Source organism: Portunus trituberculatus, chromosome 9 (assembly GCF_017591435.1).
Source record: "Portunus trituberculatus isolate SZX2019 chromosome 9, ASM1759143v1, whole genome shotgun sequence".
In the NCBI taxonomy this organism is placed as follows: Eukaryota; Metazoa; Arthropoda; class Malacostraca; order Decapoda; family Portunidae; genus Portunus; species Portunus trituberculatus.
Window position 1 is genome coordinate 1400001 of NC_059263.1, and position 25000 is coordinate 1425000.

General features: G+C 41.8%; 1 protein-coding gene across 18 annotated transcripts in view; it reads left to right on the forward strand.

Moving 5' to 3' along the window:
* The window catches only part of LOC123501154 (synaptosomal-associated protein 25-like), a 53480-nt gene that overhangs the window by 5235 nt on the left and 23245 nt on the right, over positions 1-25000 (forward strand). For 10 of the 18 annotated variants that reach the window (XR_006673576.1, XR_006673575.1, XM_045249762.1 and 7 more), the window contains exons 2-3: positions 20975-20980; positions 23895-23915. The exons of 3 other annotated variants lie outside the window; for them this stretch is intronic. Coding sequence is in view for 12 of the 15 variants with exons in the window: in XM_045249762.1 (XP_045105697.1) it covers positions 20975-20980; positions 23895-23915 (27 nt within the window). In the remaining 3 variants the exon portion in view is untranslated. Of the gene's footprint in view, positions 1-6035; positions 8363-20974; positions 20981-23894; positions 23916-25000 lie in introns of those variants that run through there. 5 more of the 18 variants (XM_045249764.1, XM_045249763.1, XM_045249754.1 and 2 more) reach the window with 4 other exon arrangements.

Here is a 25000-nt window from a genome sequence, read left to right on the forward strand (position 1 = left end):
TAGTTTATATACATACGTGTTTGTCTTTTGTTGGTTTCGCGCCCAAATTTTTCTTTACTTGGTTAGGTCGTGTTGTGTTTGTCTAATGTGGTGGTGTTATTTATTTATTTTCTTTACTTTTTGGTTTGTCTTAGTTTATATACTTGTTTGTCTTTTGTTGGTTCCCTCCCCACACTTTTCTTTTCTTGGTTAGGTCGTGCTGTGTTTGTCTTTGTAATTCCCTGTTGCATCTTTACTTGCTTGCATCATCTTGTGTCTTTGTGTCTACGTCCAGCTTTTAAGTGTTCCTGGATGGCAGACAGGACTCAGTATCCTGGTCTATCTCTTGAAGTCACTTGCAATATTTTAGGACTGAAAGTGTTGCATCATAATTCTGAACTGCCAATGAACATCTCTTATTGGTGGAATGAAGGCAGTTTCACAAAGGAATGTCTTGTATAAATGGTGGTTCTGGCACATTCCTGGGAGGGTCCAGTGGAGCATTACATCCTGTCTCACATCACACCATTACTTTTAACATTTTATAATTGTAAGATGGCAAAAAAACATCCCACGCAGCATCCTTTCATGAAACTCTACTTCCTACACAGTATGATTTTTTTATGTAAGAGTGGATATCTGACCAGGGACAACAAAAACAACTGAACAAAAAAGGCCCACCTAGATGCCAGTCCCCAAGCTGGCCCAAGAGAGAGAAAGAGAGAGTTAGCCAAATGAGTGGGATAAATGTCTTTAATAAACCTCCATCTTAAATGCCAAAAGAATGGGATAAACGTCTTGAAACCTCCCTCTTAAGTGAGTTGAGGTCATAGGAAGATAGAAATACTGAAGCAGGCAGGGAGTTCCAGAGTCTGCCAGTGGAGGATATCGAGCATGTCAGAGGGTCTGGTTTCGTCCCACTAGGCTCTGTGCCAAGCCCAAGGCAAAAAGTTCATGGTAGTAACCCTTCCTGCCACGCCCCTCTTTTCTCTAAGGTTTGCTAAATATTGAGCTTTCTTTTCCTCTTCTGATACTTCACAACTTCACATATTTGGGATTTTCTCCCCTACGTTACTTTGCATTGTGTCCGAGTGAGTAACTATGAGCGCAATGAGTGTGATGTGGTTTTCTTTCCTCCTGATACTTAAATTAACATGTTTGGCATTTTCTTTTCCACATTACTTCATATTGAGTCTTTCCTCCTCTGATACTTAACATGTTTGCCATTTTTTCTATCCCACATTACTTCATATTGAGTCCGAGTGAGTGAAGTGTAATGAATGTGATGTTTTTTCCTTCTTTTAATACTTTACTGAATATTATTGGCATTCTTTCTTCCCTACATTACATAATACTGAGTCTGAATGAGTAACTATGCAAGTGTGATGGGTGTAATGTCCTGCCACAACACAGGAAAGTGAATAGCTCCCCAGGGACTCACTTTTGCCCTCTCTCTGGCTTACGGTGCACATATTTCATCATGCAAGGAGTGGTAGATGACTTGATTACTTGTGGTGGTGGGTAGGGATGATCAGTCTTTGCTAGGGTGTCCTTACATTATTGTTTGGGGGTCTATCTTCTTCCTTTATTGATGTTGTGTTGCCTTGGGATCAAATACAGTGCTGGGAAAGACTTCATAGGTGGAGATAGCTTACTGGTTAGCTGTGAGGACCTGTAGCTAGATTGTGTGGCCTTGTGGAGATGAAATATAGTGCTGGGAAAGACTTGGTAGTTGGGGATTGTTTACTGGTTCACTGTGGGGACCTGTAGCTTGGTTGTGTTGCTTTAGGGGTCAGATTTAGTGATGGGAAAGACTAGGGAGGTCAAGATAGCTTACTGGTTCACTGTGGGAGACTTGTAACTTGATTGTATGGTCTTGGGGAGGAGATGTAGTGCTGGGAAAGACTTGTAGGTGGACATTGCTTACTGGTTCACTGTGGGGGACCTGTAGCTTCGTTGTGTGGTCTTGGGGTTAGGTGGACTGGATTTTGTGTCTTTAGAGAGGGACTACACTACTTTACATATAAAATCTCATGGTGTTTCAGTTGGTAAGTGCTGGGAGATCTGTAGCAAAGGGGAAAGGCAATCTTCATGATAGATAATGAAATGAACCGTGTGAAGAGGAAAAACTTAATGAAGCTCGGTATTAAAAAGATTTTGGTGATGAATATGAGAAAGTCAGTGTTATGATAAATTGATACTACTACTACTACTACTACTACTACTACTACTACTACTACTACTACTACTACTACTACTACTACTGCTGCTGCTGCTGCTGCTGCTGCTGCTAGTACAACCACTACTACTACTACAACAACTACAACCACCACCACCACCACTACCACTACCACTACTACTACTACTACTACTACTACTACTACCACTACTACTACTACTACTACTACTACTACTACTACTACTACTACTACTACTACTACTACAACAACAACAACTACTACAACAACAACCACCACTACTGCTACAACCACCACCACTACACCACCACCACTACTACTACTACTACTACTACTACTACTACTACTACTACTACTACTACTACTACTACTACTACTGTTGTCAATGATAGCAATGATAATAATGGTAATGGTTAACTGATCAATAAAGCATATGGCCTTGGACTGAAAATACATAGCAGGTGATGAAGGAATCTTTTACAATATGTTAATGAAACTACTAAAGCTTGGAATGGGAGATATTGTTAATGGCGACTGAAAGCTTTCGGACAAAGGTGATGATGACCGACTGTTCACGAGTTTAATGAGGCTATTCTTGTACTGATGTGTGTGTGTGTGTGTGTGTGTGTGTGTGTGTGTGTGTGTGTGTGTGTGTGTGTTTGTTTTCAATCCTTTCACTGGAATATGCAACAACTCACAACACTAAAAGCAGTAAATGGAATCTTTTTAACCATCTTGAGAGAGAGAGAGAGAGAGAGAGAGAAAATGTAGGAATGGAATATATTTTGCAATTCTGAGGCAGCACAGTGTTAGGAGGTGACAGTAGAATAATGGAAGGTGTCTCAGAGTGGTTGGTAATGAAGGGAAGATCTGCAGAATAACAGTGAGAGAAAACAACTATGTATATAATTTCCATCCTTTCATTTTACTCTTTGATGAAAATGATAGTTGTTTTCGTCAAATATCACCGACTGTTGCACTTACTGGCTTACACGCAAATCATTTTATTTTTGTTTGTTGTTTTTGCCTATCCTGAAATACCAAAAGAACTCCACACATACTCATACATTCTATTCATAAAGTGTTGTGTATCGTGCAAAAACCGCAAAGTATTTCGCACTGTATATTTCCTTCTTTTTTTTCCCATGTCAAGAGAACATTGGTCAGGTGTTGTACATCTTCCAAAAACCAGCAAAGTATTTATCGCTGTACTTTTCCTTTTTTTTTTTTTTTTCTTTCCATGTCAGGAGAACATTGCAGTATACTTATCGGTGCTCTAAATTCATAAGTCAGGTGTTATATGTCTTCCAAAAAAATGGCAAAGTATTTCTCGTGTGTATCTTTATCATAACTTGCGTTTTACTTATTGATCCTGACACACCTTGAGAACAGTACATTATACATATTGATGCATGAAATTCATAACATCATGCATTGTATATCCTTGAAAACCTGGCAAAGTATTTCTTGGTGTGTATTTTTATTTGTTGATTAATTTAGTTTTATTTATTTATTTATTTTTTATCGAGATTTGTCAAGAGAACATTACAGCATACATATTGATGCACTTCATTCATAAGAAAAAGTTGTTATATAATATATCCTTCAGAAAACTGGCATACACAAAAAGAATATTACTCAACATCTTTATCATCATTGTTTTGTATTAGTTAATTTTCCCAGAGAGCAGTATACATATCAGTGCATTCCATTCATAAAAAAAAAAAAAATGTGTGATGTATATCCTTAAAAAAACTGACTCCACAAATATCCACAAAAAATATATATTTCTAGCTACATCTTCATCATCACCGTTTTTTATTATTTAATTTTTCCAGAGCAGTGTATATACCAATGCACTCCATTCATAAAAAAAAAAAAAATTATGTATATCCTTAAAAAACTGACATAACAAAAGAAAATATAAATCTAGCCACATCTTTATCATCACTGTTTTTTATTATTTAATTTGCCCAGAGAGCAGTGTGTATATCGATGCATTCCATTCATACAAAATCACACTTTATATCACCTGCACTAGTATGTGTATGCGTATTGATGCACTCCAGTCATACAAAATCACACTTTATTTCACCTGCACTAGTATGTCAAGCAAATGATGCTCTCATATAGAAGCAGTGAGGTGTATAAAATCACTTCTTTTTTGCCCTTCTGCATCGAGAGAAAACAGACTTCAATTGATGTGTCTTAATTCCTCACATTTTGTTTTTTTTTGCGTGTCTCAATATGCCGATACAATAGCAGCCTTATTGACACACCTGTTTCATTGTCCCGCTGGCCGCTGCGCACTGTGATACGGGGCCAATGGTGGGGCTTTATGAAGCAGTGGTATTTCATCTTTATTTCATCCACACTCATATTTTGTAAAGTCCTCCCATTCCACCATTTCTACGAAGCCAGCCGCAGCATTTTTGTCGGGCGTCCACAGAGGCTAGCACCATTATCATCAAGTGGTGCCTAAGTGTGTGCTCAAGAGTGCTGGCTGGCAAATTAAGGAGTACATTTCAGTGTGGGAATGTTGTATTGAATATTTGAAGGGAATGTTTTTATATTTGGTAATGGTGTTAGGAGTGTACACAGGGAGGGTGTTTTGTGTGTGTGTGTGTGTGTGTGTGTGTGTGTTATGTGATAGTAGCGAGTTAGAAAGTTTGGTTGCCATTCCTTGTTCTCTTTTTCAGTTCGTTCACTTGTTTTCTTCTTGTTACGTGACCACTCGGCCTCTTAATTTACCCTGTGTCTTTGTACTCATGTGTGTCTTGTTTTAACAGAAAATTGTGCTTATACTGCCCCTCTTTCTCCTTATCTGTTTACATCCAGCTTAGCCTTAAATTTCCGGATTATTGCTCATATGGACAGCTTATACCTAAGGCTGTGTATAGAAAAGTTGATCTTTGTATACATCTTCCCATGAGAGTGTGTTTTCATTTTCCTGCTATCGTGTGTGTGTGTGTGTGTGTGTGTGTGTGTGTGTGTGTGTGTGTGTGTGTGTGTGTGTGTGTGTGTGTAGTTGTGTCTGGAGAGGAATTGCTTCTCAAGTCCTAAGTAAATAATAAATGTTGAATAATATAAGTAAAAACTATATTGGTGAAGTAAGAGTTATGATGACACTATTAGCTCTTAGCTGTGTTGTGAAGGGGAAAAAGAGAGATTTATATTGACATCTTGAATTACCATGAATCTCCATGAAATATGTTAGAGGGAAAGAAATATGGCAGCGTATATTAGGTCTGTGGCCACGGTGTGTGGGGCAGGGGCCTGGGAACACAAAGGCCTGTTGGCTGTGCTGTGATGGAGGAAATGATATTAGGTTATCTTTGTATTGATGCAGAGACAAGGAGAATAAGATGTGTAGACCATGTGTCTTGATGCCAGTGACTGTGCAGCCTTGCCCCTTTACAGTGCCCAGGTGACCTTTGCTGGTGTGCATTATTCTCATCCCACATACAGTGGTGTCATGGTGCCTCACTCAGCAACACTCACCTATCATACACACACACACACACACACACACACACACACACACACACACACACACACACACAGAGGAAGAATGTTCAAGATGTATTGTTGCTGCTGCTCCAATAATGACATGAAAATGCAGTGTAGTGACTCCTTGCATTGTTGTGGCAACTGTGGTTGCTGGGAAGTGGTGGAAACAGGTAGTCAAAGTGTGGCAAGCTTTGTGGAGCAACTTGTGAGCTGGAGTACTTGGCCAAGAAGCCAGGACAGGTGGTGGTGGTGGTGTTGGAGATGGTGGTGGTATTATAACTAAGTTGATTAGTTTGGTGTATGGTGATACAGAAGGAGAAGTGCTAAGTGGATGCATCATGTCTCCAGCAGGAAGGAGGAGAAGGATCGAGAGGAAGAAAGAAAGAAAAGCCAGATGAGGGAGATGTTTTTGTTACATGGAGGAAGCACACAGGTGTTGCCTGTAGCCACCTCCCTCCTGAGGCACACAGCTGCAGCCCCTCCACCATGCAGAGCCTTCTCCTCCATGAAACCCCAACCCAGGGTCTCCTTGAACCACCAGGAAGTAGGGAAATACTGGACTAGTAAGCAGGCTTCCCACATATGGAGGTGGAGTCGAGGCTTCCACACCAACCACACTGCCCACTGCCAGCACACTTCCCCAGCCCACTCCACCACCCGAAGGACCATCTTCTCCGGCATCCAGCCGACAGGTGAGCTACACCTGGGTAACTACCTTGGAGCGGTGCGGCAGTGGGTGCAGCTGCAGGAGGGCGGTGATGACGTGCTATTCTGTGTTGTGGATCTGCACTCCATCACGCTGCCCCAAGACCCCACCACCCTGTACTCCCAGACCCTGGGCATGACGGCCTCACTGCTGGCCTGCGGCATAGACCCCTCCCGTGCCGTGGTGTTCCAGCAGTCCCGCGTCCCAGAGCACACGCAGCTGGCCTGGGTGCTGGGCTGCCTCACCACCATGGCCCGCCTGGGACACCTGCCCCAGTACAAGGAGAAGTCAGCCATGCAGAAGGAGATCCCCCTGGGGCTGTACGTGTACCCGGTGCTGCAGGCAGCAGACATCCTGCTGTATCACGCCACGCACGTTCCTGTTGGGGAGGACCAGCTGCAGCACATTCAGCTGGCAGCAGACCTGGCCCGCATCTTCAACAACAAGTTTGGCAAAACCTTCAGGGCACCTCGGTCACTGGTGCTGGGCCAGGATGCCGCCCGCCTCCGCAGCCTCCGCCAGCCCACCAAGAAGATGTCCAAGTCTGAGCCAGATCCACGCAGCAGAGTGGCTCTCAGCGACCCGCCGGATGTGGTGCGGGAGAAGTTCAAGAAGGCAGTGACAGACTTCACCTCAGAAGTTTACTACGACGCGCAGGAACGGCCCGGCGTGTCCAACCTGATGGTGATTGACCGGGCTGTGACGGGCCGAAACTTTGAGGAAATCCAGGCAGCCAGCCAGGGACTCACCACGGCCCAGTATAAGCTGGTACTGGCTGACGCGGTGGTGGAGCACCTGGCCCCCATCAGACAGCACTACAACCACCTGCTGCAGGAGCCTGGCCACCTGGACCAGATTCTGGAGAGAGGGGCGCAGCAGGCCAGGGAGCGCGCCGCCAACACCTGGAGTGTGGTGAGGCACAAAGTTGGCTTGCTGGGGAAACTATAAAAAAGGCAGTTGCTATTTAACATTAACATATTATAACTGAAGGAAATCCAGTACTGAGATAACCTTTCTTTACTTTTACTGTGAGGGAGGGCAAAGTTTGTCTCCCTCAGTGATAGAGAAAGATGCATGAACACTACATGAAGAAATAATAAAAAGAGCAAGGCAGCCCAAACACGGCCACCCTTCCCGCACTGATGTCATGGGAGAGGGAGATGAATCACCTTCACCCCTCCTCCCTCCTGAAGTAGAAGAAAATTGATAAACTGTAAAGGAAGGAAGGAAGGAAGGAAGAGGGAAAGCCCCTTCTCTTAAATTGTGGCAGGTCGGGGAGAGAAGAAGCCCCTGCAACACTCCTTAATCCCTGTCCCAGTAAAAAGTGAAGATAGAGACCATTGCTGCCACCTCACAGGACAGAATCACCTCCCTGCCATGACATTACCTGCCTCACAGCCCTCCACCACCACCACCACCACCACCCACCAGCCAGGATCAGGAGGGAAGGAAGAAGACTTGTGTGATGAACTGGTGCAGGAAGGAAGGCGTTGATTAATTAAACTGTGAATGTGTGGGTAGCCCTTTTGTGTGTGTGTGTGTGTGTGTTAGAGACATGCAAATCAGGAACTACAGATACAAAAGAGATTCATGTTACAAATATTGAAAAACGTAGAGCCCAGTTGATAATAATAGATACAGATAAGATAAAAACAGACGCAGTTCTTTTCTTCACACACACACACACACACACACACACACACACACACACACACACATTGTCAGTAGCACGAATCATATTGAAGACAAATGAGAAAGAAAGGTCAGGTTTAAAGAGACAGATAAAAAATAGAAAAGTAATTTATTTGTTAATTCTATAAAAAACGATGTATTTTTTTTTCATATTGAACAATTTTTGATACGGTGTTACGAATTGAGGAACGTTTTAGAAAGAATGTTAGCACGCTTCCTTCGGTTTTAACTTTTGTACATAGATAGCACTTGGTCAATACAGTTTGTTGTTATAAAATGATTGCCTTTTATTGTATACTCATTGAAGCTCTCTTTCTTCTTCTTCTTCTTCTTCTTTAACCTCTTCAGTACCGGGACGCATTCTTACCATGAGTTTTGGGTATGATAAGACTTCTTTATTGACATAAGGAAGGGTCTATGGAGGTCAGAAGATTAATGGCCAAAGTCTTCACTATTTTAATCCCCACATGAGAGTCTGAAGCTGTATGAAATCACCAAATAATAAGCAGAATGAATATTGAAACATGTTATGGTACTGAAGGGGGTTAATGCTTGTATGAATGTTGACCAGAGAGAGAGAGAGAGAGAGAGAGAGGTGGATATTTGAAATGTCTAAGGAGATCAAGGAAAATAACAGAAGAGAATGTAAAGGAAACAAGGAGGAGGAGGAGGAGGAGGAGAGTGGTGGGAGTGAATTGTGTGTGTGTATGGGAAAGGAGGGGAGGGGAGGGGAGAAGGAGCTCATGGGGGGAGGGGAATGTTTGCTGGTTCATTGCCAAGGGAACTGACGCCTTAGAGTCTCGTGTTCCTCGTTTCCTTCTTGTGTTTTCCCCTCTTCTTGTCCTCTTCCTTCCTTCCTTTCCTTTTTATCATTTCTTTCTTTGCATTTATTTTTCTTCCTTTTCTCATCCAATTGTCATATTCCAAATCCTCTTCCTTCCTTCCTTCCTTCCTTCCTTCCTTCCTTCCAAGATTTTTTTATTAATTTTTTACCATTTCTTTCTTTTCGTTTATTTTTCTTTCTTTTTCTCATCCAATTGTCATTTTTTTTCAATATTTTTCAATTTTTCTTACTTTTTTCCTTTTCCTCATCGTATTTTTTTCCTTTTTATTATTTTCGTGAAAAGAATTTATTCATTTATTTTTTTACCATTTCTTTCTTTTCGTTTGTTTTTCTTCCTTATCTCGTCCTGTTATTGTCATTTTTCAATATTTCTGTTTCTCTTCATTTTTATTTTTTTCTTGTCTTTTTTCCCTTTTCAGTATTTTCGTTTTCTTTTTTTTATTTTTCCTGTTTTTTTTATTATTTGTATATCTCTTTTTCTCGTCCTATTGTCCTTTTTCAATATTTTTGTGTATTTTTTTCTTTTCCTCGTCTATTTTTTCCTTTTCTCGTCTTATTTTGTCATTTTTTTCATTTTTTTCCAAGTTTCATTTATTTATTTTGTTTATTTCTTTTCCTCGTCTCATTTTTTTCATTGTTTTCATTTTTTCCCATTTGTTTTTGTTTCCTGTTTCCTCATCCCATTTTTTTTTTCCTTTTTTCCTTTTTTTTTTTGTTCCTCGTCCTATTTTGATTTGTTTCTCTTTTCCTCGTCTCATTTTTCCCCTTTTTTTCATGTTTTTTTCAGTACCTTCATATCTTTATTTTTGTTTCCTGTTTCCTCATCCCATTTTTTTCCTTTTTCCTGTTTTTTTTTTTTTTTCTTTGTCCTCGTCCAATTTTTATCTTTTTTATATTATTTTTCTTTTGTTTCTGTGTTCCCATTTTCGACAATTCCTCACTTCCCCTTATTTTTTATTTATTTATCTTTTCTTCCGTTTTCTCTTCCCTTTTCATTTTTTTTCCTTCTCATATTTTGTTTTATGATTTTTTTTTTTATATTTCCTTATTCTCAGTTTATTTGTTTTTTCCTTTTGTTTCCTTTATATATTTCTCTATCTTCATTTAATCTCTCTCTCTCTCTCTCTCTCTCTCTCTCTCTCTCTCTCTCTCTCTCTCTCTCTCTCTCTCTCTCTCTGTGCCCCAATTTCATTCCCTGTGTTTCCTTTCCATTATCCCCTCTTTCCTTTTTCATTTGGCCTTCCCTCTCTTTTGTCATTCGTTTCCATTTCTCCTCTCATTCTTTTCCGTGACCGTTCCATTCCCAGCTCTTTCCTCCTATTCTTTCTCTTCTTTCCCTTCATCTTTAGTGCCTTTTTCTTCTCTCATTCCTTGTTTCATCAAATTTCTGCCCTATTCCTTTCTTAATCACGGCTTGTCTCTCTTCCTTTTGTTATCTTTTATTTGTCTTTCTTTGCTTTCTTCTCTTCGTTTTGTTTCCTAATCTTTTCCTTCTCTTCTCACTCTTTTTCCTCCCTTTTCTTTCTTTTTCCCCTTTCTCCTGTTCCTTTCCTTCACTTTGCCTTTTTTTATCCCCTTTTCTTCATCTCCTTTTCTCTCCCCTTCCTTTTGCTTCTTCGTCTTTTTTTTTTTTTTCTTCTCTCCCCCCTTCATTTTTCCCCTTCCCTTCCCTTCCCTTCTCTCCTCTCCTCTCCTCTCCTCTCTCCCCTTTCTTGTGTATTCCCTTCAGCACCATTTGAGGTTTGTTCATATTAGTTAAAAGCTGAATTTATGACCCGCGTCCCCCCACCTCACTTAACCCAAGCCACCGCCTGCAAGTGTGTGTGTGTGTGTGTGTGGGTGTGTGGGTGTGTCGGTAACTGCGTATCTCTGCGACTGCTGCTGAATATTGGAGGCGGCAGGTCAGGCAGCTTGACCTTGTGACCTGAGAGAAAGAGAGAGAGAGAGGGGGGGAGAGGGTGAAGGTGGGAGCCGTGCACGTATATATAAGAATACTGGAAAAGAAACGTAGAAAAAACACACACATTCCAGATTTGTTTGAGAATATAAAGGGCATATGTTGATTTGTTTTGAGTGATTTGTGTAGGCTAATGGTTAACAATTTGGGAGTAGTATGGGTAGAAATGGAACACACACACACTCTCTCTCTCTCTCTCTCTCTCTCTCTCTCTCTCTCTCTCTCTCTCTCTCTCTCTCTCTCTCTCTTACGTAATGCTATAAGAGCGGGAAAAAGAGGATGTGTTATAAAAAGGGGCCTTGTCAGCGAAAGTATATTTATATCTATTTATTGTGTGCGTGTGTGCGCGTGTGTGTGTGTAAAGAGCCGCCGCGGTTACGTCATGTCTGCTGTGTACGCGTGTGTGTACGTACGTAAATGCGCTATATAGGTAATCTGGAATGACGCAATTTACCTTTACAAATCAATCACTGGCCTTGGTTTTCAGAATGGTTACCTGTGCTGGAGTGGTAGGCGGGGTGATGAAGGAAGGGTTACCTATGCTGGGGTGGTGGGCGTGGTGATGAAGGAAGGGTTAAAGTGTGTTGGAGGGAAGGCAGTAAAGAGAATAAGAAAACACAAAAAAGAAAATAAGATAAACAACAAACAACACTACTGTTTTCCCTTCTTGTTATTGAGAAGTGTATTTTGAAACCCTTCTGTTCTGTACCTCTATTGCTTCCAAATCAGAGGTCTAAGTGAAGTGACACGCTTTTTTTAATCACTTCAGTACCGTGCCGCCTCTTCGTATTCACTGTGGCTACTATTTGGTGATATTGTACAGCTTCAGAAACATGTTGGGATTAGAATAGTAAAGACTCTGGCGATTAATCTTTTGACCTCCACAGACCATTCATAATGCAAATAAAATCGTCTAATCACACCCAGAAATCAAGGTAAAAATGCGTGCCAGTATGGAAGGGATTAAAGATCTTTTTATCTACTTTTAGTGACTGAATAACAAATTTCCTACATTGATAACTGGGTAAACACTCTCGAGAACCGTAATTGGTCTTTGGAAATATTAATGAGAGCAAAGACAGAAGTTACTCGGATTTTTCAAGGGTATTTTTTGCTACTACTGACTTTTAACCATGTCTGTCAATTATTAACGGGATGAATACTCTCCAGAACACTTTAAATTGTCTCTCTGCCCTTTAGAAATAGAAACAAGAGAGCACAGCCTGATAAGTGATACGTGTATTTTCAAGATATTTTTTTTTTATTCTACAAGTGACTGGTTAATTAAGTTTTCAATTGTTAACAAGATGAACACTTACGAGCCCTCATGTTGATTCTATGGCCTCGAAAATAGTAAGGAGAGAGCACAGCCTGATAAGTCACGTGTTTTTCAGTGTTATTTTGATGCTAATAGTGACTGGTTCAAGTTTCTGAATTATAAACGAGATAAACACGTGCACTTTAGAGGCTTTCAATCTTCTCTGTGGCCTTTGAAAAATAGTAACACGGATTTCTCAGGGTATCTTTATGTTACTGCTCGTAGTGATTGGGTGATTAAGTGTTTTCAATTGTTAACTGGATAACACGCTTAAGAGCCCTTTCAAACATCTCCATGGCCTTTAAAGATAACCTTGGTGCGAACAGGGCGTGTTGGAGTGCGGGCATGGGACTCTACCCTGTCAATCACTTGTAGTCTCCTCGTGGGAGTTCCAAATTAATAAAATAAACCAGTCCTGGCAAGAAGGCGAGCCGGGACCGATCCTCATCGACCACTGCGCGAGCCTTACCTGCGCCCTAATGATGATGATGTTGATGATGATGATGGTGGTGGTGGTGGTGTGGTGGTATGAAATATGAAAACGGTGATTATGGATCAATTTGCGAAGTTTTATCACGCGGGTTAAGAAATTGGATAACCATTTTTTTTCTTTCAATTTACCAATGTTGAAGCCTGTATTATTAAAGCTGGTATTATTATTTATATGATTGTAAATATAGCTATGACTACTACTACTACTACTATTACTACTAGCATCGGGAAGGAAAAGAACAATAATGAAAAATAGTAGTAGTAGTAGTAGTATATAGTTGTTGTTGTTGTAATGACGAAAGCTCACGAAATAAAAAAAAAAAACATTGAAAAACTATAAAAATGAACACATCACAATATGTAAAAGAGCAAACAGAGCAACGATCAAGGAAGACCTACAACAATCATTTCACACACACACACACACACACACACACACACACACACACACACACACACACACACACACACAGAGGCCAGGCACTACCACGCATCACCAGCCACCAGTATAACATGAGTGACGGTAGGCGCGGAAGTAGCAATAACCAGAGGACGAGTATAAATAGTGATATTGTAATTATCATGAGGCGGCGGCGGAGGTAAACACTGCGAACAATGAAGAGGAGACGGGCGCTATTTTTGGCGACCTGCCTAGGGAGTGGTGCAGTGCTGTAGGTCAGGGAGAGAGAGAGAGAGAGAGAGAGAGAGAGAGAGAGAGAGAGAGAACCACACGCACACAATGAGAGAGAGAGAGAGAGAGAGAGAGAGAGAGAGAGAGAGAGAGAGACCACACACACAATTTCAAATGAGTAACTATATAATCTAAAAACCACAATCAAATGAAACGCACATCACATTTACCGTAGATTTTACTCATTTCAAACCGTGACATTCACTAAAGAATACAAACGAAGATAAGAAACACGTCGTTCCCTTTGCCTATCACTTATTTTTATCTATTTTTTTTTATTATCCCAGAGTGCACAAACTAATAATAGAAGAGCAAAGATAGACAGCAAAGACACGCAGACGAACACAGGTACAAGAAACAAGCATTCGTGATATCTGGTCATGAAAAACAAGGTCGTATTTGTGATTTTGCGTGCCGGGGTGAACTGACGCCTTGGTGGTGGTGATAGTGGTGATAGTGGTGGTGACTGTAATGTAGGTCATCCGAATATCGATGACTATAGGAAAAGAACAGCCAGTTGATATCGGTAAACTGTAGATCGCTGTTACGGTTAGGAGTGGTGATGATGGTGGTGGTGGTGGTAGGAAGGACCAGTCACGGAAGTACGAGTAGTAGTAGAGAGAGAGAGAGAGGATTGAGATAGAGATCGATAGGTTGTGGGCTTACTGCATTTCCTACCACACTACGCCACACCACACTATCGCTTCCATACCGCACCCTACCACTATCACCACCACCACCACCACCACCAAGTCATCCAAAGTTAGTTCTACTGAATGGAAACTTCGTGTAGACTAAATGAAGCAGAAAGAGGAAGAAAAAACGAATACGTGCTCTATATATATAAACCCCCTCTCTCTCTCTCTCTCTCTCTCTCTCTCTCTCTCTCTCTCTGGTAATGATCACTGTTGCATCTTCGGCCTTGGTGTGTGTGTGTGTGTGTGTTTTCGTAGGACGCGTGAGAGAGAGAGAGAGAGAGAGAGAGAGAGAGAGAGTGTGTTCGTGGGTCGCGTGGGTGTAGTGTGCATGTGTGTAGGTGGATAGGGAAGTGTGTGTGTGTGTGTGTGTGTGTGTGTGTGTGTGTGTGTGTGTGTTGGTATTCCTTCTCTCCATTCTGTGATGCTCTGGAGGGAAGGGAGGGAGGGAGAGAGGGAGGCGTTGTATTGATTGGCGGACCAGGCTGGAATCTCCCTCCCCCTGTTCCCCCTTTCCCTCCACTCTTACCCCTCCCCCCCCTTTAAACCTCCCACCAGCAGAAGCGACAGCAGCACAGAACCTTCCTAACCTTTCCCTTTCCTTCCGTTGCTTACGACCTTTCTAGAGAGAGAGAGAGAGAGAGAGAGAGAGAGAGAGAGAGAGAGAGAGAGAGAGAGAGAGAGAGAGAGAGAAGAGGGGAAGAAGTGAAGGGACGTAGAATATAAAGAAAAGATTCACTTCATCCAAATTTTAAGGTGAAGAGGGATTGATTTAAAAGGAATCTACCTCGGATCTCTCTACTTATTGTGGAGAGAGAGAGAGAGAGAGAGAGAGAGAGAGAGAGAGAGAGAGAGAGAGAGAGAGAGAGAGAGAGAGAAAGGTAGACAGACATAGACAAGCAGACAGAGAGGTAAACAAAGAGAATTTTCAAGAATGTGTGTGTGTGTGTGTGTGTGTGTGTGTGTGTGTGTGTGTGTGTGTGTGTGTGTGTGTCACTGGGTAGATTGTGCGTAGAAGTATTGATTAACGCAACCTACTTACGTACATACACACACTGACTGTAACGTGTGGATATTACTACTACTTCTACTACTACTGCTACTACTACTGCTGCTGCTGCTGCTGCTGCTGCTGCTGCTGCTGCTGCTGCTGCTGCTGCTGCTGCTGCTGCTGCTGCTGCTGCTGCTGCTACTACTACTACTACTACTACTACTACTACTACTACTACTACTACTACTACTACTACTACTACTACTACTACTACTACTACTACTATTACGCGCCAACTACGAGGCATAACCGTAAAAGTAATAAATGTAACAATAAACAGAGACGAGAGGAATAAAATTAAAGTATGTAGTTTCCAGAGAGAGAGAGAGAGAGAGAGAGAGAGAGAGAGAGAGAGAGAGAGAGAGAGAGAGAGCCGAAATACAAATACGATGGTGGAAAGGAAGAGAAAATAGAAAAGGAAAAAAAGTGTGAAAATGAAGCTTGGAATTTTGAATAGAGAGAGAGAGAGAGAGAGAGAGAGAGAGAGAGGCTATAGGATGAAGGTCGAGTGTCGCCTCTTGGTAGGTGAGAGTGGCGTAGACTGAGTGAGTGAGTGAGTGGTGGCTTCTCTTACTTACTCTCCCACTCATTCCCTCGCTCTTTCACCCTTACTTAACCCCCCTCCCCCTCTCTCTCTCTCTCTCTCTCTCTCTCTCTCTCTCTCTCTCTCTCTCTCTCTCTCTCTCTCTCTCTCTCTCTCTCTCTCTCTCTGTGTTTTCCCCACACCTTGACTCACTCCTCTCTCGTGTTGACTCATTCTTTTTGTGCATTCACTGACTCATCTCTCGTTGCAGCCTTTCACATTGTTTAGTCATTGGTTCATTTAGTCAGTCAGTCAGTCAGTGAGTCAGTCAGTTAGTCAGTCAGTCAGTTAGTCAGTCAGTCAGTTAGTTAGTTAGTCAGTTAGTTTGGTTAAATGTCTGTGTTTCTCTCTTTCTTCGTGTAGTGATGCTGAGAGAGAGAGAGAGAGAGAGAGAGAGAGAGAGAGGTGCATATTTCAGCTTTCAACATCTTTCTTTCAGGACTTTCTCTCTCTCTCTCTCTCTCTCTCTCTCTCTCTCTCTCTCTCTCTCTCTCTCTCTCTCAAAAGTCTTTCATACAAGAGGCTGTTGCATAACCTGGAGAGAGAGAGAGAGAGAGAGAGAGAGAGAGAGAGAGTTACGTATTGTCCTTAGCCTGTGAAAAACGTAGCTTGTATGTGATATCTTCGTAAGGCTTAGAGGGGTGACGAGGGGAAGGCGAGGGAGAGAAGAATGAAAGGACGAGAAGAGTAAGATGATGTAGTACTCGTGCGTGAGAGAGAGAGAGAGAGAGAGAGAGAGAGAGAGAGAGAGAGAGAGAGAGAGGCTGTAGGAGAGAGCGTGTATTGATTGTAAGTGTGACTCCGTTCACCTCTGCTTGTACCCTTCCGCCTTCCTGCTCTTCCTTCTTTCCTTCCTTCCTTCCTTCCTTCCTTCCTTCCTTCCTTCCTTCTGTAAGTGGTATTTTTCTATCCTTCATTCGTTCTTTTCTTCTTTTTTCCTTTTCCTTCCTTCCTTTCTTTCTTTCTTTCTTTCTTTCTTCCTTCCTTCCTTCCTTCCTTCCTTCCTTCCTTCTTTCTGTAAGTGGTATTTTTCTATCCTTCATTCGTTTTCTTCTTTTTTTTCCTTTCCTTCCTTCCTTCCTTCCTTCCTTTTTCCTTCCTTCCTTCCTTCCTTCCTTCCTTCCTTCTTTTCTTCCTTCCTTCCTTCCTTCCTTCTTTTCTTCCTTCCTTCCTTCCTTCTTTCTTTCTTTAAGTGGGATTTTTCTCCTTTCCATTCCTTCTCTTCATTCATTCATTCATTCATTCCTTCATTCGTTTCTTCCTTCCTTCCTTCCTTCCTTTTCTAAGTGGTATTTCCCTATCCTGCATTTATTCATTCATTTCCTTTCTGTTTTCTTTCTTTCTTCATCCATTCATTTTTTCTATCATTCCTTTTCTGAACGGTATTTTTCTGTCTTTCCTTCCTTTCTAAGCAGATTTCAGACACCAGCATATCCTTAAGTTTGGTATTTTCTATCCTTCTTCCTTCATTCATTTCCTTTCCCTTTCCTTTCATTTCCTTTCCTTTCCTTCATTTCTCCCGTCCTTCCTTCCTTCCTTCCTTTCATGCACCAATGGATCCTTCGGTCTTCAGCTCGTTTGATTTTATCCTACGCTACACTACACTGTCCTTCCTTCCTTCCTTCCTTCCTTCCTTCCTTCCTTCTTTCACAAGTGGAATTCAAGCACATCATATCTTTAAGTTACTTTTTTTCTTTTTCTTTTCTTAAACTCTTCTTATTTTTGGGTTCCCTGTTTTTTGCTGTTTTTCTTCTTTTTTCTATGGTACACTGACCGTGGTATTTGAGGGTCAAGAAGGGTGAAAAAATGTAAATGCTATGTAAATGAAAAAAAAATGTTACCTTGCATCGTGTTTTTTTTTTTTTTTTTTTTCTCTGTCGTCCTGTCTCGTCATTCATTTTAGATATCGTGTTTCTTATCCTTTTTTGTTGTTGTTGTTTTTGTTGTTGTTGTTCATGTTTTCCTTCATTTTTTTTTTCGTTCTCTTTAAAATATCTTGTAATTATTTGCTTGTCTTATTATTTTTTTAGGATTCTCATTAGTAATTCATTTTTGTGTATAATTTCTATTAATCTGTCCAACCCCACCACCACCACCACTCTCTCTCTCTCTCTCTCTCTCTCTCTCTCTCTCTCTCTCTCTCTCTCTCTCTCTCTCTCTCTCTCTCTCTCTCTCTCTCTCTCTCTCTCTCTCTCTCTCTCTCTCTGGCGACAGTTCCGGGTTACAGACAGAATGGTCAATTGGCAATCTTGAGTATTGTCAGGTGGTGTATCTGTCTGTCTGTCCGTCTGTCACTCACATGATCACCACCACCACCATCACCACCACCACTACCACTACTACCTATCTCTGTGTGTGTGTCTGTGTGTTCGTGTGTTTGTGTCCTTCCCTTCCGTCCTACCAGCTTTAGTCATGATCCAAGCACGTCATGCCCCCCGGCCCCCTCTTCCCTCTCTGCGCGGCGCCCCCTCCTCCTCTTCCTCCCCTTCTGCGCCCCCCATCATGAGTCTGGCACCGCCCACACTCGTGACGTCATGCCTTACCACGCCTCCCTCTCTCGCCTCTTGCTGTGCCCCGCTACGTCACTGCGTCTGGCCAACCCCAACACGCCCTCTCCTCTCCTTTACTCGGCGTTCCTTAGTCGTTTGGAGATTCTAGTTCCTTCTGAGACGCTTTTAACGTAGTAAGCGTCTCTCTCTCTCTCTCTCTCTCTCTCTCTCTCTCTCGTTTAAGCAATAATGACGGCTCTTAAGTCGTGTCCTGCCTCTGCGTGTCTTGTCTTTTAATTCGCCAAAAAAATTGCAAAGCCTCGACTTGATTAATTGCCGAGTGTTGGTGGCGAGGCGATCAGTATTCTCTCTCCTCTTGTTACTCTCCTATGTTTATCCTTGTTTTCTTTTACTCTTATTTTTTGGGGGTGTCTGTTTTCTTTTCTTCTCAATTTGCGTTTTTCTTTTTGTGTATATATGTTTCAGGTCTTTCGTCTTTTTTTCTGTTTCGTTCATGATAGTATTGTCTTCTATTTTGTTTTTGCATGTATTTTTGTTTTATTTTTCGTTTATTCCCTCCTCGTCTCTCTCTTTCCCCAAGTTGCGTCTCTCTCTCTCTCTCTCTCTCTCTCTCTCTCTCTCTCTCTCTCTCTCTCTCTCTCTCTCTCTCTGCTTGTATCTTTCGCTTCTTCCTTTGCTTCACCTACCTCCACTTCCGCTCCTTCTTATCTCCTCTCATGCTCCTCGTGCTCCTCCTCCGCGGTATGAGTGTGTGTCCGCGGGTACTGGATACGAGAGGCTCACCGCCCCCCTTTTCAACGCCCCCGCCCCTGCCCCCCTTTCCAGCGTTCCCATTTTCCCCTCCCCAGATCCGTTTTCCGTGGTGGCGTTAGGTGGGTGGTTGGGTGGCGGGAAATTCCCCCATTCATACCCCTCCCCCTGCATCCCTCTTCCTCTCTCACCCCTCCCACACTTCCCCTTCCTCCTCCACCTCCCGCGTGCTGGTCGATACGCCCTGTCTCGACTGCCACGCTCTGCCTTTGTCTACCCTAACCTAACCCCAGGGCCGCTACACAGCTACCCGACGTTATTCCAGTGTTAGTTTTCCCATTTCCTGTCCCTTTCCTATCCCTCCTAACCCTAAGAGCGTCCACATGTGCCCGTTCCTTATCGCCTCGCCCATCGCGGCCCCAGGAGTGTGGAAAGTCTAGGCTCCAGATCTGCGCGGTAAAATTTCCTTAGTGGTAGGCGCCGTCGCACCCTCCTAAACCGCTCCCTCTCTCTCTCTTTCTCTCCCCATCCTCCCTAGTTTCCTCTCTCTCTCTTGTCCCCCTCTCCTCCCTTCTATGGTGGTGATAACTCGTTTTTTCCTCGCTTGTAATCTGCTTGGAGGTTGGTGGAGGTGCCTGATCGTTTGTTGCCTTGCTATTTTTATCCCCGTCTTTCCGCCCGAGGTGGCGAACGTATTGATTGCGACTATTGTGTATTCACCGAGTGCGTTATATTTATCGATGGCTTCCCGGGAGGCGTGTGTGTGTGTGTGTGTGTGTGTGTGTGTGTGTGTTCACTATCCACGGTATTGGGTTACGATTTGCCACACAATGGAATCCCGTATTTGTCCGCTGATTCATCTTTTATGCACCAAACTGAGATGAGTCGCCCAGGTCCCACGGCCAGATTGCTAATGGATTATAGATAGGCAACCTTGAAACTGCCCGCCTTATTCCTCCTCCGCTGCCTCCTCTTCCTCCTCCGCGCTCGGGTGATAGATACAAACATTCGTCTCCGTCTTCCCTCCCTCTCTCTCTCGTAAAAGAACACTGGCAAATTTTTCCTGGTCATGTAATTGCCTCTTCGAAAATTAGTCAAGTGTGTGGGGTCCGGATGTTGAGTGACGGGAGGGGCGCCGCCTTTTGACAGTCTCTTAATGTGTTTTATGTGATGAGGCTTTGATCTGCGCGCCGTCACCCTTCCCCTCCCCATCCCTCACTGCCCCGCATCGTCCTCCGCCGCGTATGCCGCGATAAAAGTAGGGAGTGGGGAGGCTCTGGGTGTCCGTCTTGGGTGGTGGTAATGGTGATGAATGGGAGTGTGTAGTGTGTGAATGAGGTTGTAGTTCCTGAATGGATTGCAACACCAAATGCTTCAGGAGTCGTGGAGGTAATATTGAGATGCTTGCCGTGTCAGTCTGCATAACCTTTCAGCACGGCACGGGTCACAGGTATACATTAGTAAGCATTTATCACATCTCCCGCGATAATATTTCACCGGGAGCGTTTCCTTTCACACTTGTCTTTATTTCGTCTGGTTATTTCGTACTAAAGAATTTTCCTCGTATTTGTTATAGAAGGAACTCGCTGTGAAGGAATGGCAACTTACTTTACTATAATGAATGTTTTCTGTATACACTACGCCAGTTTTGTATGACGTATTACTTGTATTTACTGACCTGTGTGTGTGTGTGTTATCGTTAAGTTTTATCCTCAATCAGTGTCATGGGGGAGACTGCTGCATAAAAATGTCTGCTTATTTAAAAACGCTTCCTGTTGAACACTATACCAGCTTCCTTTGACGTTCTACTTATTTATATCTGGTTTTTAGGTGTGTGTGTGTGTGTGTGTGTGTGTGTGTGTGTGTTAAAATAAAAGTCTCCGATAACCTTTGTTTAAAAATCATTGTTAGCGTGTGTGTGTGTGTGTATTTTATTGTGGTTTGATATACTCACCTGTTTGTTTCTCTTTGTTTCCACGCTGCTCTTTGCTGGAACAGATGCCGGTAAGGTTGCCAGGAAGGACTTAATTTAGCCTTGCTTGTCTTATGTAAGGAATGACATGCTTAGAATAGAATCCCTCCAACCCTGTACCACTAGGGAGGCACGTGTCTTGTTACCTATCAACTTTTATTCCCACACGAGTTGCATAACTTACACAACTTAACTTTTTTTCATCCTTTAAAACACGCTTGAAGTAAAGTTATAGTGACTTCTTGCCTTTTGATTACAGCACATTGGTTCTCCATATCTGATATATAGAATTTAGCATCTACGTACATAACTTACACAACTTCTTTTTTTTTTTTTTTTTTTGTCTAAAACACGCTTGAATTAAAGTTATAGAGTGACTTACCCTTTTATATCTTTCTAAGTCACTCTTGCAGCACACCGGACCTCCCCCTCCCTTCCTTTGCCATACAGAACTTAGCATCTTCATAACGTACACAACTCCTTTCTTTTCCTTCTTGATATCTTTTAAAACACGAATTAAGGAGTGACTCTTTACCCTTTTATTTCTTCCTTTGTCACTCTTATAGCACACTGAAATCTCCTGCCAATGACATCCAGAACTTAGTATCAGAAACCATTAAAACAGACTGGAGTGTTAATGAATGCCTCTATTGTGACGTTTAGAAGTGCCCCGATTCCCAAAAGACATGCAGAGATTAGTATCACATTACCCCTAATTCCAAATTCACCATCAGTTCCTTTAAAACAATAGAATCCTGTGTAATTTCCAGCACTCACCATCAAATCCTTAAAAGGACACCAGATTATCTAAGTGCACTCAAAACATGGCTTCTAATTCCCTTGTAAACCAATATGTATATATATATATATATATATATATATATATATATATATAGATAGATAGATAGATAGATAGATAGATAACTTCTTCCCTTATCTTTTCTCCAATACCTTGATTAACATCCTGGATTTCCTTGTGATACCCAAAACAAAGGATTCAACTCTAGGTAATCTTAATGTATCCAGAACATGGCTTCAAGTTCCCTTGTGTTGTTATGAATTGTGTCTCCTTTCAATGAATAACCTGGATTTCCTTATGATATTGAAAACAATGGATTAAACTCCATGTATCTATGAGTTAGCATTAGATTCCCTATTGTAATCCTAAAACTCCTTATCTCTTCTCCAATATCTCAGTGAACAATCTGGATTTCCTTATGATAACCAAACAAAGAATTAGATTCCATGTATCCATAAGTTAGCATGAGATTGCCTATAGTAATCCTAAAACTGGGAAGGATAGTTTGTCGTGTAGCCAGTCAGCCATTCAGCGAGTCCCACCCACCTTCCAGACTCCAGTGTACCTTCACCCCCGCCTGGATGTTTGGAATGGCAGGCTCATCTTTAATGTAACCTTCACTGACACCCCCTCTAGAGAAAGACACCTACATACATACTTACATACATGCACTATAATTAAACAGACTAAAGCATGTTTGTATCTTCATAAAATAATAGTCTATGGTAGATATAATTACTCTCTCTCTCTCTCTCTCTCTCTCTCTCTCTCTCTCTCTCTCTCTCTCTCTCTCTCCATTGTACTGTATTAGTGTTACGTATTCAGAAACTGTATTAAACTATTTGCATCAATAATTTTTAGTTTTCAAGTTTGCAACAGTGATGAAGGAACCTGCAGGGAAAAAAGCACTCATGGAGGAAGTTGATGTTGAACACGGACACTTTAACTTAACAAACGGAGATGTGTGTTAATTGAAACCAAACTTGACTAAATTGATAAAAACTTCAGACGTATTAGCAACAGACAACAAGAACACAAATGTAACAGAAGAAAGGAAAAGTTTGAAAAGTTAATTTTATACAATAATTTTTTTCACAAAATGAGAATACAAGTTAGTTAATACTGTACAGTAATGAATGGTATTTAGCTGGTAAAGAACAAACTAGTGTTATTTCATCATGTGTGTAAAGATTTCATTCTTAATTGGCATCTTGATGACGTTGACAATTTCCCCACAAAGTTCCTCAGTCCTTCATTAACATTTCCTTTATTTACCTCCTTAAACATTGCAGTGTATAGTATAGTCATGCTTTATTTTGTGTATTTATTTATTTGTTTAAAACCAGGAATAGATATGTATTGTTTCCATAGTGTGACCACCTTGGGTTTCTTTACTTCCCCTTGTTGGCCAATTATAGGCAAAGGTACATGCTGATTTTTTTACTGAGCTTGAGTAATGGTAATTGTTTACCAGGACACCCTACACACTTGTTAATTGATTAAGGTTCCCGAGTTTCCTTGAGATGCATCTCACCCAGAGTAACCATGTCAGCGAGTGTACCAGCTGTGCCATGACACTTTTGGCATGGTGTGTCTGCTTCTTAGGCTGGTGTCTTATATTTGCATTGAATGCTTGCTGTATTAGGTGAGGCATGAAATGTTCTTATGGGATGCTTTTAATGTTGAAATTGCTTTTGTGGTCATTCTTTTTTGTATGTTCATTTTAAAGCATATGTTTCAGCATATATATTTTGGCACACAAGTGTTTCTCATTGCTGAAGTGTGTTTGTGAAGTAAAAATGTATATTACTTTGTTGCCTTCTTGTCTTTCCTGTATTGTGTCACCTTCAAGTGATATATAGTACAAGTTTGTTAACAGTGAGAGTAATAGCAATATGATAAAGGCCTGGAATACTACCTGTGTATCTCCTGTCACTCTTGCAGTGTGTGTCTGTCTGGTTTTGTTGTGCAAGTCTTTGTTGTAGCTTTGTTCTATCTGCACTAAACCTTTCTAATTTCCAAAGAAATAAATTTCAAAATTAAATATAAGACTTCAGTGTACTGTATGTGTGTGTGTGTTTGTATGCTGCCTTTATGCGATTAATCCCATCCTCTCTTTCTTCTGTCCCTTCCCCTTTCTAACATAGGAACAGGACAACGTGACTGGGGTGAGTGAGGCTGCCAAGCCTGACCAGCCCCGTCTTGCTCCACATCGCCGGACTCGGGGTTCCCTCTTTAAAACTCGTGCCTGCCTTTGCAACCGACTCCATTTAATGATCTGCTTGGTGCCTCACATCGCTGGTGTATTGCTAGGCGTGACCCGTCTGTGTACTGCTAGTGTTCACTCACTGATAACTTTTTATACCTTTTAATTAGTATCAAGGTGACAAAATTTGCCTCCAGTCAAGATCATCTTTTAGTGAAATTTTCCCCTTTAACTGTAGAGTTGCTTGTATCAATTGGTTGTAAGCATACCCTGCCTTCTCAAGGGGAATGAGGTAATGGAGCAGCTGGTGTCTACCAAGCAGCTGCCACACACACTGTAAGTAATCTGGACACACGTCTCAAGGATTAAAACTCTGTACACCCACCAGCATCACAGCGGCCACACAAGTGCTTTGATTAACTGGAGTCCCTTGCATCATCTCCAATAGCATGTCCTTTGTCATTCCACTCTGAACAAATTCGAAGACCAGAGTGATTTTCTAACTGATGTCTGCTAAGACTATGAAGGAGACAGATTGGTGTCATCTTCTGTCATGAATCAAATTTGTCCATTTCAAAGTGGTATTGTTTATAATTTCATATTTTGTGTAATCACAACTGAAATAGTTTTCAAAATGGTCCTTTCTTATGCTTTATATACATCTACGCTTTGCCTTTGTCTTGCCAGAGTTGCACTGTACAGATATGACAGACATTGACCCATTATTCTCTCAGATCTCAGCCACATGCCCTAGTTTACCAAACTTGGGTGTATTTTTTCCTTTGCACACTGGTGACGTGTGTGCAGAACCATAGCAACAGAGAGCATAGGCATATACAGTTGCCCATGTAGCACTTTATCTTACTCTCTGCCCTTTTTCCGTGTTTTCTCTACTCTTCATTCCAACTGAGTGTGTGAGGCTGTGCCCCAGTGGTTCGTGCAAGACTGAAACCATTTTTATTTACCTGTAGTTGGCCTCCATGACTTCCGTAGACTAGATTTATTGCAATTTTCACTTGACAAGCAACACAAATAGGTATCAAGCCC